This window comes from Macrobrachium rosenbergii, chromosome 46, assembly GCF_040412425.1.
Source record: "Macrobrachium rosenbergii isolate ZJJX-2024 chromosome 46, ASM4041242v1, whole genome shotgun sequence".
In the NCBI taxonomy this organism is placed as follows: Eukaryota; Metazoa; Arthropoda; class Malacostraca; order Decapoda; family Palaemonidae; genus Macrobrachium; species Macrobrachium rosenbergii.
The window spans coordinates 17,813,350-17,831,765 of NC_089786.1; the positions used below are offsets into that span (position 1 = coordinate 17,813,350).

At 37.2% G+C, this 18,416-nt stretch overlaps 1 protein-coding gene across 1 annotated transcript in view; it reads right to left on the reverse strand.

Moving 5' to 3' along the window:
- Window positions 1–14,915: 14,915 nt before the first annotated feature.
- Window positions 14,916–18,416, reverse strand: part of LOC136830374 (SUZ RNA-binding domain-containing-like) — a gene marked incomplete at its 5' end in the record, with an annotated part of 703,764 nt that continues 700,263 nt past the window's right edge. Inside the window, one exon of the mRNA XM_067089909.1 lies at window positions 14,916–15,688. Within this exon, the coding sequence (XP_066946010.1) occupies window positions 15,562–15,688 (127 nt within the window). The remainder of the gene's footprint in view (window positions 15,689–18,416) is intronic.

Here is an 18,416-nt window from a genome sequence, read left to right on the forward strand (position 1 = left end):
AATTGACCAAAACCAGATTCTAAGTCTGAAGGAGTCAAACGTCTACAAGTTCCGGTTTGTTCTCGACCATCCCTATAGACTGGTGACTCAGAGTGTCGGTTCCCATGTCTCGGTTGGGGAGATGCAGGGGAAAACCGGTATCTTCTTCTCTTACTGACTGAAGCTCTCATAGAATGAATGGTAAGAGGGAGAGGGAGACTGAGATACATCATGGTTATTTCAGGGAGAGGGAGACTGAGATACATCATGGTTATTTCTAGAAGACCGTGACCATGACTGAGACTGCTCCCATGAAACGTGTCTGCTAATCCTGAGTGGCCTAACTCTGAGTTCATCTTCTGTATTCCAACTACCAGAACAATCGTGAAGGGGAATGTTAGACAGAGTGGTAGGTGGGGTACCAACCCAATGCCTGGATCTCTGCAGTACTGGATGGTTCTTATCTTCATGCTGCCCATTCTTGCGGGGGTCAACATGCCGCATTACACTTCCTGAGTGAGAACGGGAGGTGACTGAAGACTGTGTGTGGTGGGTATCCCGTTGACTGAAGACTGTGTGTGGTGGGTAGTGTCCGCTCGGTGCCTGGATCTGCGAGGCACTGGCTGACTTCTCTCTCCACGTTGCTTCTTACTAAGAGAGGTACCTTGCTGAATCACGCTCCTAGAACGTGACCAGGGGGTGTCTATAGAAGTGACAGAACAATGTCTGACGGGAGGTAAGGAGTTTCTTGCTGTGTTTTGCCAGTCTTGGAGAAGTAACGCGCAGAGTCATGCTTCTGGAACATGATCAGGGGATGCTCTCAGATGAAGATGACAACGTAATGCTTCCACACAAGAGTAGAATTAGGATGGCGACGTTTCAAAATTCTCGGTGAAAGATCAGACGAGGAGTGTGAATCGGAAGAAGCCGCCCTCCCCCTACCCTGCTGGTATCCACTGGGACCCGGTTTGGGCTAAACAGGAACTATGTTCCTTATCCCGCTCTTGCTATTCCTCGTTTTTTTTGCCACACTAGTTGTCTCACTACCATTCTTCCTTTACTGAAAAATTTAGACAGAGCTAACATCATCTCTTGTTGAATAAGTGTCTTCTGATCAGGGAAAGAAATCGATTGGAGATTTCTACCCTGAGTAACGGGAGCAAAGTAGGTTTCCTCCTCCCCTTTTTTAAAACTTTTCCCATTGGAAAGTTTTCCAAGATTCGCACTCTCGACAATTCAGTGTTCGAGAACAATCTTGTCCTCTGCACTTGGAACACAGAATGCGGGTTAACATTGAGCAGGGGAAAAAACTTTCCATAAGCCTTCCCTTTTCCTATAGTCCCAGTACATCTACGAGACACTGGTTCAACTATGACTTTCATGACTGGGAGAAAAACACACTAGAGACATTGAAAAACAAAACACTGTGTTGTAATCACAACAAAGCAAGAACAAGAACACAATTGGGGAGAAAAACGCAGAAATTGCACTAACATGCTCACAAATCCCGACAAAAGCATGTTGCCTAGCAAAAAGGTGCAAAATCCCCAGCCATGCAAAATCTTGATGTAGGAAAGCACTGAAAAACTATTGCTTCCTTCAGAGAGGAAATTCCGGGGAAAATCACAACGCTGTTCACTAACACTTAGGAAAATGGGAAAGACAAGTGGAAAATCCAAAGTTCACAAAGTGAGTAGCAAGTACGCAGAGCGTATAAAAGCACGTTTTTTAGCTGTGACAGAGGAGAACAAATTGAGGGTGCGAGGTCCTTGGTAGACATTAATTAGCTAATGCTACACTTCAAAGCGAGTCTATTCATAGCCCTCTGCTCATGCGCGCCTAAGGATATCCTGATCACGTGATGTGGGTTTGTTTCCTTATGGGAACAGTTTAATTTTAATCCAACTTATGAGTATGGAATATCTGTCCTTATACAAATGAAGGTTGTGGGGGCATCAATCCTTCGAATAATCAGGAAAGGGTTTTGGGCCAGAACCTTGAATAAGAAATATCTGCCCTAGAATGGTGAGCATTATAGTACCATTAATTAGATCCAGAAAAGAACCATGATTTAAAATTACGTTGTTAAATACATAAAATAAATGGATATCATTCTGATATGCACATATACGTACAGGATGACAATTAGGGTTTTGATATACTCCAGTTATGTTATACCTGAAAATCAAATCACATACCAAATTATACCTCAGAAAATCTAAGAAAAATTCTTGGTGGCTTTATAAGACAGTACTTCCACAAAACTCAACATGATTTGCAAGCAGTACAGGCAGTCCCCAGTTATCGGCAGGGTTCCGTTTCTGAGGGTGTGATGATAACCGAAAATTGTCGCTAAACGAAAATCGGTGATTTCGGCGCCTTTTCGACGATTTTGGGGGATTATTGGTGCCGAAAAGCGCCGATTTTCGGTTACTGGCACCTCTGTTAGGTATGTTTCGGCGTCAATACCCAATTATCGGCACTGATAAGTGGAAAGCGCCGATTTTCGGCGCCGAAAATTGACGATTTTCGTCGCTAGACAAGCCCCATAAAACCGGATTGCCGTTAACCGGGGACTGCTTGTATGAACATTTTTCAATAATCACACAAAAACTAAACCTGTAACAAAGCTCATTTTTACTGCAAGACAGCTCACTTGCACTTACCACAGAGGCAGATGTGCATTCATGGAGGAAGACACGAACATCATCATCTTATTTCTCTTATTACAATTTCATCAAACTACAGTGCATGGAAAGAAGGCCAATCTAAATGAATACCTTTCACAAAAATTAATCCTATACTTCTACTTTTTGATCAACCCAAAGAAATTACCACCATTCACTGAGGTGAATCATCAAAAAAGGCAAACATATGACAATACAACAAAAAGTCACTTAGGATCAACATTCAAAGAAACTCCTACCTACATAAATTTTGCACATCCATTTATAGTTAACAAATAATACCCACTCAAAGGTCTGGTTAAACAGTCTATTAATAACAATAACACCAACAATAATGATATGTGAAACACATTCCAAAAATGGTGCTACAATCTTTCATCAGTGCTAAAACATTAAAGGAAAAGTTTCAAATGAATTCATGAAATTGTAGGTTTTATATCTACTAAAAGTACCATTCACATAGTTCCTGCAAAACAAAAGGCCTAACATCACCACAGCAAGTCTTGCAAAATATGATATGCACATGCGCATACGGATTCTCAAACATAAAATATGACTGAAGAAATATGCTTGCCACAAACTTCTATATATTGTCCGAAGTCTACTGTATATTTTAACTATCTACTGTCAATTCTTATTCATCCCCATTCCCCCCTTCAAGGGACCACAAGGAAATAAACATAAATAATGTGCTTTACTGCTGGTCACCAGATACTGTTAAACTATAAAATATAAAACTCACTGGATATTCTAAAAATTGTCTTTGTTGCAATAAATTCAAACTTACTCATAATATAATTTGAGAATAATTCAAAAACACAACAAAAGAAGCTTCTCAACTCAAACCACAATATTACAATAAATGGTCAGACAGTGTGTAGCTCTTACATATAGCTAACCCTTCATTGCACTGAACAAAAAATATTCTATATCAAACTACAGATTAAGTACTTCAAAACCCCACACAATGTATACTTTATCTGTCTTCAGGAATGAGTGCATTTAGTAGTGAAGTCAATAACCAGTGCATTAAAATACAGGTTGACCATCACTAATCCGGCAATCAGTAGTCTGGAACAATCAGTAATCCGGCACAAATTTCGGCTAGAGTAATTTCAATGTTTCGCATTAATTTTCAAATTTCCCAGGTCGCTGCGCTAACTAACTCGCCACGGCGCTTGATTTCATGGCACAGTGTGCTGCATCAACAAACTGGTAGCCTAGCCTACATTATACTGAACTTTATTCACATATTAACAGTATTATACAAACATCAACATAACAAATGTGCATCTTTTTCATGGATCTTTTAAAAAGTTATGCTTTACTACAGTGTTTCCAATTGTATTATAAATTGCGATCAATGTTTTGTTTTGGGAATCAGTATCGCGGTGTTTATTTCGCCGCATTTAACTAAGTTCAAAGCGCTTTTCTTGCTTCTAGTTAGCGTAAATTAATATGGATACAGTACTTTATTTATTTGGGGCGAGGATATTTTTCGTTATACGAAGTGTTTTTAAGTCAAAATATAACTTAAATGTCTCGTTGTGAAACTAATTTAGCTATTTTTTTCGTTAATATATGACGTGCTCGGGAATCGCGGCTGGCCGTTTTTGGGGAATGTTTGTTTTGTGTGAAATAAATCAAGATTCCGTTCGCTATTTTCTCTTGATTTCATCATAATACGAGCTTTACGTATTTATCTTTTATCGGCGTGAAAACAGTAGTAATTTGTATTCTTTCATGCCCAGTCGTTTTGATTAAAATACATTCTCTCCAGTTTTATTTACGGTCGAGTTTCATCCATGTTGCCGATGCACGATAATTTATAGTCATTGGCAGCTTTAACATTGTTTTCTCAGCTTCAGCTACAACTTGCAGCTTAAAGTTACTGTAGCAGTATATTTCCCTGCCGATCTTTTCTCCAAATAAGGGTATAGTGTAAAAAATATATCAGTCCTATTGTACAGTACGCCGTACGATGGTTGAAATACAAGCACAACAGTTGTTATCCGATATGATTATTAGCAAAACAAGTTTCCCGTTCAGTTGTTTATGGCTGTAAGCATTTACGCAAGAGTATAACGTTACTAACAATACTTTTATCATTTTCTTTTACTTTTTTAACTAGCAGATGGAATAAAGAGATGGAGGAAAAGAAGTTGGTCTATTGTAAGTTGGTCTCTCTCGCTGCCTGTGCCTGCGTGAAATCTAAAAATATTTTTTCCTAAATATTTTCGTATCAGTATTAATTATTGCTAACCCCATCGTAAACTCGAAATATCGTAAGTCGAATTATTTTAACTCGAGCATTACCTGTATTTGATAATTGTCTTTTCTTTATTAACCAACTTGTACTGATTTATGGGATACTTTAATTCTAAGATGAGGTGCTTAGCTACTGGGTTTCGTGTATTCTAGCCTAACAAATGGCTAATCCGGCACCCTCCAGGTCCCAATGATGCCGGATTAGTGATGGTCAACCTGTACTTACATATTTTTCAGATGAACAGAGAATGATTATTCATACTGTAATCACTACTGACAATGTACAGTACACCATTAACGGATCTCTCACCCCATAGAACAAGTCACTGCCTTTGGAAAGTTGGGTTTCAAAATTCATCCTTTTGAAAGGCAAGGAATTCATCTTCAATGGGGGAAGAAAGGAAACAGTGGCATAAGGACTGAAACTTCATTGCTTAAAAAATATTCCAATACTATAAGGAAATCTAGTTTTTCAGAGCCACTCCTTAATACTGAAATAACTGACAACTAGAAAAATAAAATGAAACAACGTGAAAATAGAGTAAAAAATAAACTACAAAATGATATCTATCCCTTTAATTTAATCTCACTACTTTTTTTACATATTGCATTCTTAGGTAAAACTAAAGGAATAAAACTGTCCCTAAGCAGCAACCTAAAATAAGCCCAAATGAAAGAAATGTAATAGAGAGAGAAACTAGGTAAGATTGATTACCAAGCATATGATACCATCTCTCATTCTGATTTCTAAACTACTGACGATTAAAAGTGTATGGTACAGGTTATTAATACGTCGTTTAACCAGACCACTGAGTTAAAATATTCGACTCACAGGGTCATTATAATAGTACATGCCATTAGTAACCTTTGTTACTTACAAGAGAAGCATCTCATAAAATAAATATGGAATTAACAGTTTCTTTTGATATTTTACCCAAATTGGTTTGAGGGGCTTTATGAACAAAAATAAAAAAAAAGAAAGACAGAAATATTGCACTGAGAATCTACTAAGAATCAAAATTTCTTACAAAAATTTTGTTTTGTACTATACAAACCACTGAACTTTTGGACCAAATTACACACCTTCCTCTGTCTACTTCTCACAAATTAATACTGATATCCAACAAGAGCCAACAAGGATCTCAACATAAGGCAATGGTTTGTATTCCATAAAGTACTAAATTTTTTTTTTTAAATTAAGCATTCACATAAAATACAAGATAACACCAGCTAAAGCAGGAAGGTGACTGTCATCAAGAAGAGTGCTCTGTATCTAGAGAGTGAAATACACAATCAGTCTGGGATGTAAAATCATCAGTGGTGAGATTTGTTACCTCACTAGTACTAATGGTAACTTATTTTTTACCAAACTATGACCAGAAATGGGTAAGAGCAGCTCCCTATGTCAGACATTACACCTAACAATGATCTATCTTGATGGATGTGGCAGAATGAGAGAAAAATGAGATAACAGTGAATCAACTGTGGGATAGGGAACACCTACCAGCTGCCACTGTGTGATTCAATAACACTTTGGTAACCACAAATGATACCCTTAGGTGAAAGGCAACAATAGTTCAATACTTTTCTGGCAAGCCACTTGTTTTAAACACATTTTTTACTAATAGTCACTGCTTGAACAAAGCAAATGGGTTGTCCTCATACTTCACTTACCCTGCCTGGTAAGAGTAAGTTGTCTCTTGCTTGGAAGCACAAGCCTTTCCCGACTACATCTCTTGGTCAGAGGGCAACTGTTCGCTTGGTAATTAGACACCTATGCACCTATGATGGAACATGAAGATGGCAATGAGTACCTGCATATCTGATGGCCAACAGGTGGTTTTTAGAGGGCAACTGTTTGCTTGGTAATTAGACACCTATGCACCTATGATGGAACATGAAGATGGCAATGAGTACCTGCATATCTGATGGCCAACAGGTGATTTTTAGGACTATACCTGACTATATGGGCATTCTTCCTGTCATTCTCAGTCAAGTCTTACAAGCAAGAAATCACAACTCATGTCCTAAGAGATGGTCCTACTCCCTGGATATTACTCTACATTTACCTGCTTTCCCTTGCAATTCTAAAATGATTCTGCCACTCATCATAATGAACCCAGAGAGAAAAAATAGCTGAAAGCTATACTCAAAGTATCAAAATTTAATTAGCATCCATTACTGCCAACAAGTTTAGATATATTCATCTAAACAATATGTCAACATTTTTGAGCACTGTGAAATTGTGATAAAACACATTGTAAACTTAGTTGGAGGATTCCTAATTTTATAAGATACTGTACACCAAAAATTCTTTTCTTCTGAATAAAATTATCCTTAACCAGAAAGGTATTCTTATATATGAGAAGAAAATACACTTTACTGAGTCTGTTCTCCATCAATTGCTCTGATTACTGCTTTCAAATTATTATCCTCCTAAAAAAGTATTGTTCATGAGGTTTATCATTTCCCATGCTAATTGATGCGTAATACAACCCAAAAATGAGTTAGTACAGATTAACTATGCAAGCCCGTGTTATCTGTTGTATAATCTACCACACAAGTGAGTTAGTTTGGATTAACAAGGTTTAACTATGCTGGTCTTATATAGGCATGGCATCATCTTGTGACACCTCAATTGCTTGCACTGATGAGCAGTGTGCAAAGCAACACTGGAGAACTTAGCAAAGCTTAAACAACTGCTTAGTACCACTGACCTGAAAGAAAGCCTTACATATAACACCAGATTTACACTGGAGTATTCATCTACCCACACAATGAATAAGGATGAAAAGTAAGGGAAAAGGGAGAACTGTAGATTGCTAAATGCTAACAGCAGCTAAATGGAGGGTTTTACTCAGGCAGACTGGTTTTAAGAGATATGGCTAGGAGAAATGGTGTCCCCCTAGCCTTTAATGTAGTCTCAAGGAGCAGATGACAATCATTACAGGTACTTTCTCTTGAATTTCTAGATGAAGCCTAAGACAATTCAGATTGCCTCTGAAAAGCACTTGTATCTGTAAAGGGATCTTTTTTTATCTGCATAAAGATATTAAACTTATAGAATGGGTTACCAAAACTTGCAAATGTTAAGTATGTATACATACTACTACAGTAGAGAAGCCACCTCCAGTCCACAGATATTTTGTCAACAATATGGTAAATGATGTACAAGAGTTTCAAATTACAAGATTCTATGGACATTTCCTTATCTTATGGACCATAAAATAATCTGAAATATGAAATACCAAAATGCTTCAACAAATGAAACATTATTATTGTAGTATGTGCCTCAGACAGAGATTGTGGGTTTACACTTTAAATACACATGCTAAAACCAACACTGACATTGTATTTAAGGAAGCTTATACATCTCCATAACACTCTGGAACACCTCAAAATCTTCTATATTTCACGCTTACCAAATACAATATTTAATAAGACAAAGCACCAGCTGATATTTACACAACACACCTCTGCCAATGTAAGTGTACCGATTCCAGCTTCTTGATACCTGACTACTGTGGTAATACATTATGTTCAAGTATCACGTCTAACCTTGGTGAGTAGCTCAATTATAATTCTTTATCATAAATACAGATGAGTATACTGGACATCTGTGGACATACAAAACCTGAAAAACTTATACTTGTTAAATACTTTCAGTAGAATGAATTGGGAAAATAACCTTCACAGTTTTGCCTATATTTGTGGTTCTGTTAATGTAGTTGCCAGGTAAATCATGTGCCCAAAAGGTATGATTTTTGAATGGTTTTCAAATCAGTGCTTTGATAATTATTATAAATAAGCTGATCCACTGATATAATATGCAGTGACGTTTACTATTACAGTGATTCAGTATATAAACTGATCTGAAAGATGACACATATCAAGTAAACTATAGGCAGAAATAAAAGTGAAAATGATGCAGATGCTGACAGGCTACATTATAAACTACAGAATTAATTTTACGATCTCTTGTGCAAAAACCAATAATCCAATTACAGACTACTAAACCAATGTTGGAAGATTATAGAAATTCAAAACCTACAACTAAATATGACAGGGTGTAATTCTTAAGATCAAAACAACAGTCAAGAAGGCAATTATGTACAGGAACTCAATCATAAAGAAGAAAGACTGGGCTCATAATGGTAAAAGACAGGGAATCAATGACAGAAAATTAACTAATATTCTAGTAATTAAATTTGAGAGAAACTCATGATTCCTCAAATCAAATCAAGAAAAACAATCCAAATGCAAAGGACACATCCAAAAGCTGGGGATTTGAAAATAATTTGTACCCTGAGCAGAAACTACAAGAGCAATGCCCAAAAATTTGCAAGTTAATGATAATTTGTATTTCTCCTACAAACCTTTCAGTCTTTTATAAGGATATACTTTGTATCAAGGCAGTTAACTAGTGGCAAGAAAGTGAAGGGGTGGGAGACTTACCTAATCATCCCAGCTGAAGGCATTCACTTTTCCTTTGGCTACAGGGACAAGTGTAGGGTTAATTATAGGGGTGTGATTACAGTAAAACCCCTCGTATTCGCGGGGGATGCGTACCACACCCTCCCCCCGCGAATAGCTAAAATCCGTGAATACTCAAAACCCCCTCTAAAAACACTCCGAACTGCCTATTTTGGTAGTTTAAACACAAGAAAAACCCTCTAAAAATGCTTCTACCTGAGTATTTTACTAGTTTTATCACAAAGTGCATTTAGTCATGAAAATGATATGAAAACACAGTAATTAGTGAATTTTCCGCGAATAATGGGTAGACACGTTCCACAGAGAAATCCGCGAATCATGAGAATGCAAATACGGGGGTTTACTGTATTAGAAAAGATCTCAGGGTTGTATAGCTAAGAAAAATGCAAATTACCTTGCATTTGAGATTTGTTTTATGTGAAGATTACAAACCTTTGTCTTTTATATAGTGACAGTCTGAAGAAAATGAATGCTAATATTCTTCCCACCTTGAAACAAAAACTTTCCTTGTCCCATCATGAACTTTTGGCTCTTGTGTGGGTTTAAGGACCACTTCAACCCTATGACTTGCCCCTTTCAACCAAGCTGGTCTGCCACTACATTCTAAATGGCTCAAGATGTATCTAGCTAACAGTTCAATGGCATGGCTTACCATCTACTCAGGCACCTGCCTTGCAGTGCCCAAAGTGCCACACTCATTGCCAGAGTGCTGATGTGCACACATCTGAAGCAGATGAGTAGTTCGAGCATGCATCCTTTGTCCACATGGAGGTGGAAAGTTTAGTGGAACTACCATATTGGGGTTTCTGTCATCCAACTTCCAAGAATGATTGTCCTTCACCTCCTAGCTGAGAGGCACAGGCTCCAAAGCAGATGACCAGACATCACCAGACATCACTGACGCAACTGCAAGTGGAGTCACCTGTGAGGGACAAGCTTCTCCATGGACAACAGGTGACTACCAAAGCAGAGGTCGTTGTTCCAGTTATGCAAAAATGTGCTCACACCTCCCTGAACTTGTTGATCTGAGTTTTAGACTTATCATTAGCATGCTGATCAGTACGTTAAAATGTCATCTGTTTGAGCTGATGGTCTGACTTTTCCCAGTACAGTAAATCACAATCCCCAAATCACAAACCTTGAACAACTGTGCCAAGATAAGCCAATTGCCTGATTACTGCATTAGACAGACCTTGAGCAAAAGGGCATACGCCAGCACCAGAATGAGCACTCACATGAACACCTCTGGGGTAGGTGACAGGCTGAAGCACAGAGCCCTGAACTGGAAGACTCCTATTCACAGAGCAGAGGTATTTCAGTCTTGATAGACGGGTATCTGGAAAAACACACTGTTCTGTCAAACTTCAAGTCAAAATACCTGATCCCATTAAAAATGGTTATTAAATTTATTTCAAGTGTTAAATTAATACCTAATTGTTCATTCTAGGTAAATTTATGACCATCCTAGTCATAAAAAGATTAGATATAGCAACTGGCAATATGCAATTTGAAAGTACTGTACTTATATTTAGTGTACAAAGGGGAGCATTGCAATCAAATCAAATAAAGAACATGTAGTTGCCCTCTCTGATAGAATCCAGCATGGAACGTGCAGTTTCTATGCTTAAGAGTTTGAAGGACAAAACTTGTTTAAGGAGAGACACTGATGACAGTACTCCAGCTCCTGATTGATTTTGCCACCAGGAAAAGCCAACAGTAGAAGCCTGGAGAGTATTCATTAATGACTTTCACTATTTTTCTCCATCATTGTATCTACCTCTGCAGAAAAGGCAAGAGATTTGAACAATCTTGGAAAACAGGTTAGGAGAGAGAGAGAGGAAGGCATCAGTTTTTGAAAAGTAGCCTGTATCTATTCCAAAGGACACAGACTACCCCAGGGCTCCATACACACTTGCTGCCATTGCTAAATGGTGTAACAGGCATCCCTTGTCTTGTAGCAGCAGGATAGGAGGACTGCCAACTTCAGTATCATCCTTCATCATTCCCTTGCCTCCCTTTCAGACCCAACCAGAGAGGTGGACTGAAACAGCCACGAAAGTTTTTGGTTCTTCTCTGTAACAGAAGATTGCTTTGTACTCAGTTGGCCTTTTAGTATAGGTCTACACTCTTGCCAAGCCCAACATCGATGGTGGAGCCACCTGAAGGCTTGGCCGAGTCACCTTCACAGACTCCAAGAAAACTCTGAGGATGAGGGTGTTATAAGTGTCAGAAAGCTGTTTCTCTACTACTGTCTTGGCCTTACTCTGGAAATATTATGAAGGATAGAGGAATTCAGCACTGAAAAGAGACTGTTCTCAGTCAAAACTTGTCTCCAGAAAAGGCAGCAAATAGCACTATGTACCTCAAGAACTAGTTTGCCCACAGGCTTGTGGACTGATGTGAGAGGCATGTCAATGTCCTTCCTCCTAACACTTACAGCATCCTGAACTTTGCCTTGTCTTCCTCAGATGGTACACCCAAGAAGGCAAAGTCTGCCATCATGTTGGGTAAAAGGTCTCATCATAATGATGCTTAGAATACAGCCATGACAGATACTCCATGGTGTTCCAAGGGGGTGATTGTTTGTCAGTACTGACAGATGAGTCCACTTGTAGTGGAAAGTTCTCTAGGGCATAGTACATCAGCTGAGTTGGGTCAAGGAAAGTACCGTGGAGGAGCAACTTGAGGTGCAATTTCTCTGATCTGCAAATCAAGGAACCCTGATTTTACCTCTAGAATGTCCTACCCAAGCTGGGACCATGACTGGTGGAAAGAAGTCTAATCTCTGGGGCAAAACCCAAGATACCCTCAATGAAGGACACAGGGTGCTGAAGAGGAGTCCCAGTCATATGACCAAGCTCTGTGACTTCATGAAAATGCTTCTCCAACTCTACCGCATGTAGTTCCATTGGCAAGGGACCCTTAAGCCCTACAGGATCCACAGCAGGCTGAGAAGGACCCTCAACCAAAATGGGAGAATATACATCAACCTAACCTCACCCATACTTAGCAAGCCATGAAGAGGAATGTCCACTGCAAACAGCCCCAGACACAGTAACAATCTGAGGGTATCTAAGTTGATCGAGAATAACCCCCTTTTCTACCCTTGGGTTTGGAACTAGCCATAAAACTAGTCAGGATGGCCCAGCTGATCAATCTAGGTAAGCAAGAGTGCACTACCAATCCCATGCTTGGTAATATTGGACCATCATTAGTGCAAGATAATACCCTGCACAGGAAACAGGCATGCTTTTGATGGTTTGGAGACTGATCATGAGCTCATGCCTGATCATACCAGGCAGGTCGGTAGGCCTGGGAAACAGAATTGTCCATCCAAATCTCCAGTGAGGAACATAGGATGGGAAAAGTCAAACCTGGTCCCCCACTTCCCAGAAAACCTGAGTAGGCACTCAGACTTGAGTAGGCTTATGTACTGGGGATTGGACACAAGCAGCCTCATGGCCACTGGCATGTTAAAAAAGTCCAGCAGCAGCTGCAGTGCAGAAATTTTAGTAGTGAGTAGGCTAGTTCAATAAAAACATGAAGAAAAAGTGGGATTGCCAACAGTTGAGTGGGTGGATTCCCCACTCACTATTCATATACCAAGAGTTAACTACCTTGTTGCCAAGCTTCAACAACTGGATGAGCTTCCACCAAAGATACTGAATATCCATATAAAAGACATCGGTTTGTATCCACGTATGAATAACTCACATTACACCATAGTCAATCCTAAACTTTTTTTTATTGTGAGGTAGGTTGCAGTATACTCTTGTTATCTGACATACAGTGGCTATCTTCTTTACAGCAAACAACCAAAGTTTAACACAACATGCAGCAAGAAGTGAAGGGAATTTAGCAATATACTGTACTTGAACATATGCTAACTAACAAAACCAGTATTATCCTAAAATATATTATGGATCTACCATCCATCCAATAATGAACTGTCTTCTATTCTCTTTTTGTGATTTATTTCAGCAATGCTAGTTCTATGGAGACGCAAGTGTTTTCAAAACACCTCAAAATTAGCTCCTTTCAATGTTATTGAGACTCCGACTTTGAAGAGCAAAGTGTTTTGTACTGTTAATCATGATTTAAACTTTTCTTCTGACTCAACTTGGCAATTTATTTATTAGAATAAAATAAAATTATCTTTACAACATGATCACTATTAACAATCTCTACTACAAAAATATACATTTAGCATGTCTACAAGGGTTTCACAAATCAGGGTAAAATTTTCATGGAAAACAAAAATGTACTGAAGGACCACATCCATTTTTTTAATAAAATGAAAGTTGTTGCTATAAAAATGTATTAAATCTTTCACAATCTGAAACATACATAACAATAATATACTGCAATGTATAAAACATTTATGCTTCCATAAGTGTGTTCAGGGTTCAAATACAATTACAGTAGATCTTTATGTCACTACGACTCTTCAACTTAAAAACTATGGTGCATCCCTTCTTACCTCCCATCAATCAAAAGCTTCGAATGTATGCTACAGTTTTTGAAAAACAAACTTATCAGGTACAGCACCAGAACAAATACTGGAAAGCAGATCATTTAACCAAAATAATGGAAAAGGAACAAATGTTCAGCTGTGAAACACACGCTGCTAGTAGCTACGAGCTTTACTGTAACAACAATTTGTAGAAACTGCAGAATTATTCAAGAAGCTTTTGAAATTTGATTAAAACTGATAAAAACATTTTCTTTCTGACTGGCTAAAATCTGGCAGTTTCTTGAGTTTTATCACTGTAATTTTAGTACGAGTGTTTTAGATGGAGAGAGAGAGAGAGAGAGAGAGAGAGAGAGAGAGAGAGAGAGAGAGAGAGAGAGAGAGAAATCAAATACATAATCACAAAAAGGGGAAAGTATTAAAAAAAAAAAAACTACCAAATAATCGGTTTTGGCAAACATCAGTAGGTCCTCAACTTACGGCAGAGGATCCATTCCAGCACCGTGCCAGAAGTTGATTTCCACCGTAAGTTGGTGTTTCGCCGTAATAACTATCACTTGCATTTAGCTTATGTGCCTCCCAGGTTAACTTGACAACTACATTAGCAAAAACACAATTACAATGAAATCACAAAAAGGAAGAGCTCCAGGATTATGTCATGTCTGTTAAAACTACAAGATCACTAAAAGTAAAACTAGCAAACTTAAGAAAAAAATTAGGGAAAGTAAAACCAATAACCTACTTAAGTATATACAGTATACAGCATCATACCATAGAAATAAAATTTCAATGATGAACTTTACTTGAATTACTTTTTTGGTACAACATAACATATATAAATATATATTTACATATGTAGTTTCTGTTGCTACTGTGTCTACATACGTATATATACAAGTGTCTATACATATATAAATATATATACTGTATGCATATTGTATACATAATAATCTAGTACTGAAGGTGCTAAATATTGTAAGGAAATTAATAAAACAAAGCAACAATAAAAGAACATGCATAGCAACAGGTTTATTAAAATTTTGTTAAAAATTTGCTTAAAGTGAGAGTACATATGATAATGAATTATATGAATAAAATGTTATTTTGAATAAAATGTTATTTTACTTAACTGTCTAAATCAACATTTCATACAAATGTCAAAATCAACATTTCATAAAAGACCATGATTCAAGGGGCAGACGACAAAGGCGAGACTCAGAGAGAGGGACTTGTCAACAAACTACAATGATGAAAGATGACACTAGGTACATGGACTCGACTTCAGTCTCAAATAATAATAAAAGTCTCAATGCAGCTGGAGCATCACTAAGCGAGGAAATCTTTCTCCAGACTGTATGAAGACTGCAGGTTGTTCACTGTCAAGATTCCTAGCAAATGTACATATTTTTAATCGAAAAGAAAGAAAAAAAATTTATAGGAACCTATAGATACATATGGGCGCATACCTCAAATATCTGCATAAGCAAACGACACACGTTGAGTAGTTATGTCAACTGGCAATACTTACTTATTTGCCAAGCCATCTGGTGAAAGGACTGCCATGACAATACAAACCCGCCGATCGTATACTTTTACATAATATTTTGCGGTACTAGAAAGGGTCCCTTCACACACTTCACTATAAACTAAGTAAGGCCTTCGCTACCTATGCTGGTTGCTTCCTCTGCCAAAACCCGAAGTACCATCAGGTCCTTTGGGAGTTCTTAAGACGAAGACATTATTTTGAGGTTCTCTGTGTATGTTCATTATATGAGAGCCAGATGAATTCCTGCAACAGTAATCAAGTTTCAGTTATCACCACAGCCATTAAATATCTTAGAAGAAACTGTAAATCTTGTAATCTACTCATGATCTTATTCAAGTAGCATGCTCACAAAACTATCGTTTATAAGTAGCCTAACCCTACTCCACAGTCAAACTAGAGTTAGAGGAAAAGAACTGAAGAAATTGGCCAGCAAAGTTATTCTTAACTCTTATAGGGCGCCCAAAAGAGAATGACCTTCAGCATTATGCCTTACCTGGGATTGTACAATTTATAAACCTGATAACTGGAAAAACTGGCAATCTTTAAAATTCTAACAATATTTAGGGAATTGAGTTCCACAACTTTTCATTCAGTGATGACTGATATTTGGACAATAACAAAAAGACGTTTCATTTTTTATGAGAATAAGTTCCTCCACACAAGAGGACTAGAACGTGAAGTATTCATAAAAAATTCATGGGTATGACACAAGTAACTACTGTATTCTGAAAGGGAAAAATATAACTACTGTATAGTGTGTCATTTTCTTTTTTACTGTATAGTGTGTCATTTTCTTTTTAAGTGAAGAATGCCATAACTTCACAAGAGGCATAATATGTGTTAATCTCTTACTATTAAGTTCAATATTGAAAGTTAAAGGTCACTAATGAACAACAGAGGTAAGGGACAGGCCACTGCACAGTTGCACAATGTCGTAGACTAAACATATGCACCCTCAAAAATCAAAAAGCCCAGCTCACAGGGGAGTAAGATCATATGCTAGTGAAAATCTCTCATACCCTAAGCAGGGCTTGAACTTGAAACTATGTGGAAAGTTGCTAGGTCATACCCAAGTACGGCTTGAACTTGAAACTAATAATGTAATGTAAAAAGTTGCCAGAAATTATAAAAAGCCTACCATTTATTCAATACAATGGGTGTAAAGAGATCTTGGCAATTACAAACACGTGCAGCGATTTATTTGATCCAATGGTGAATGAAACTTTCACAGTCAAGTAATCATCTTCAATTCTTTAACAATGGCATGAGCATTGGTCCAAAAATTGTACCAGATGGTATATATTGGAGAGAATATTTTCTTTTACATCATATTTTACCATTTTAACTGCTGACAGTTCTGCTTTGAACAGAGTAAATTTATGAAACATGAGGCCTATTAGTATAATCATGTCAGAAACTCAATATCACACTCAGAATATAAAGAACCACATTTTAGAGGAACAGAATATATTTCACACAGTGAAAGATACCAATACAGTCATACTGAGTTATTTAAGAAAACAGACTTACATACAACATATACAGACGCAAGTACCTTCGTGGTGCAATAATTACGATAGTCAAAAACATCCACAGGGACATCAGCTATCTGGACAGAGAGGAGAAGACAAGACACAGCATCAAGGTTCACAATGTCCATGTCAGTTTTAAAAATAAAAATCTTTAATGTACTGTTTAGCTATATGCCAATTAATAAAAGGGTCTTCATTTCTAGAGTTCTTACTATCATCAAAAGATTTTCCCACATTTAGCATAAGGCAGCACCTTCAACTAATCATCTCATGTGAGATTTGTCACTTTTAAAAATCAGCCTTGAATCATCCCAATTAATTCTATGGTCTAAATTAAAATCATGTGCCACCAAAACACTGCCTTGAGCATGAACATCATAAGCCTCTCTGTGTTCCACTTCACTGTAGTAGCAACTACTAATATAACAACAGGAAAAATTTTTATATAGCATTGTTTCTCCTCTTGCTATTATTCTTAGTTATGGATTTAGATAACATGTTATTATAGTTAAAGAAAGTTTCTATATCTTTTTGAGGTTACTTACATCACCACCTATTTTTTAAACTTCCTCACTAAACAGAAGTGATATCTATTTCTTGAGGTTAATCTTTTCAATGTTAGCATGACCTACTGTACATAGAATTTTCTGTTAGCCTGTTCTTTACCTAGAAATATGGAATCACATATACAACGTGCCCTCAAAGCAAAATTAATAATAACATAGCCTTTAACTTGTGAGTGGTAGGAAAAATGATGAATGTAATTTTCTTTGTTAGTAACTTATCTAAAACTGAAAACATAAATGACTTCATGCTTATTTCCCTATGAATCAGTACATCTATGAAAGAAATTTTTTTGTCTTCTTTTTGTACTCGGAATTTTAGCCAACAACGTTATTGGTAGTATTCAGTCAGCATTCAAAAGCTATATCATCACTGTAAAAAAAATCATATAATGTATATATTTTCTACATTTCTCACTCACAGAGTGGGGCAAGATAAATAATCCAAACTGTAAGCCCACTCTGTTGGTGAGATATGCATGACAAGATTCCTTTCTTGGACATACTGATTCACAGTAATGTAAACAAGAATTCTCAAATATTCAGTTTTTAGAAAAGCAATCCACAAAGAAGATTACATTCATTATTTTCCCCACAGCTTACAACAAGTTTATAGAAATGTTTTCATTAATTTCGCAGAGGGCAAATTATATTTGTGAATCCATATTTCTGCATGGTGAATTGCCCGTATTCTAGCCACTTTTAAGACCTTAAAAGTACCCAAACCATTTTATCTGATGCCATGGGTCAGGCTGAAATAAAATTTTTTATACATTGTGCAAACAATTAAAAGGTTAACCATAAGAATTGTACATCATTGCTGTTTAATGATGAGGTTAACCACAAGAGTTATATATCATTGCTGTTTAATGATGA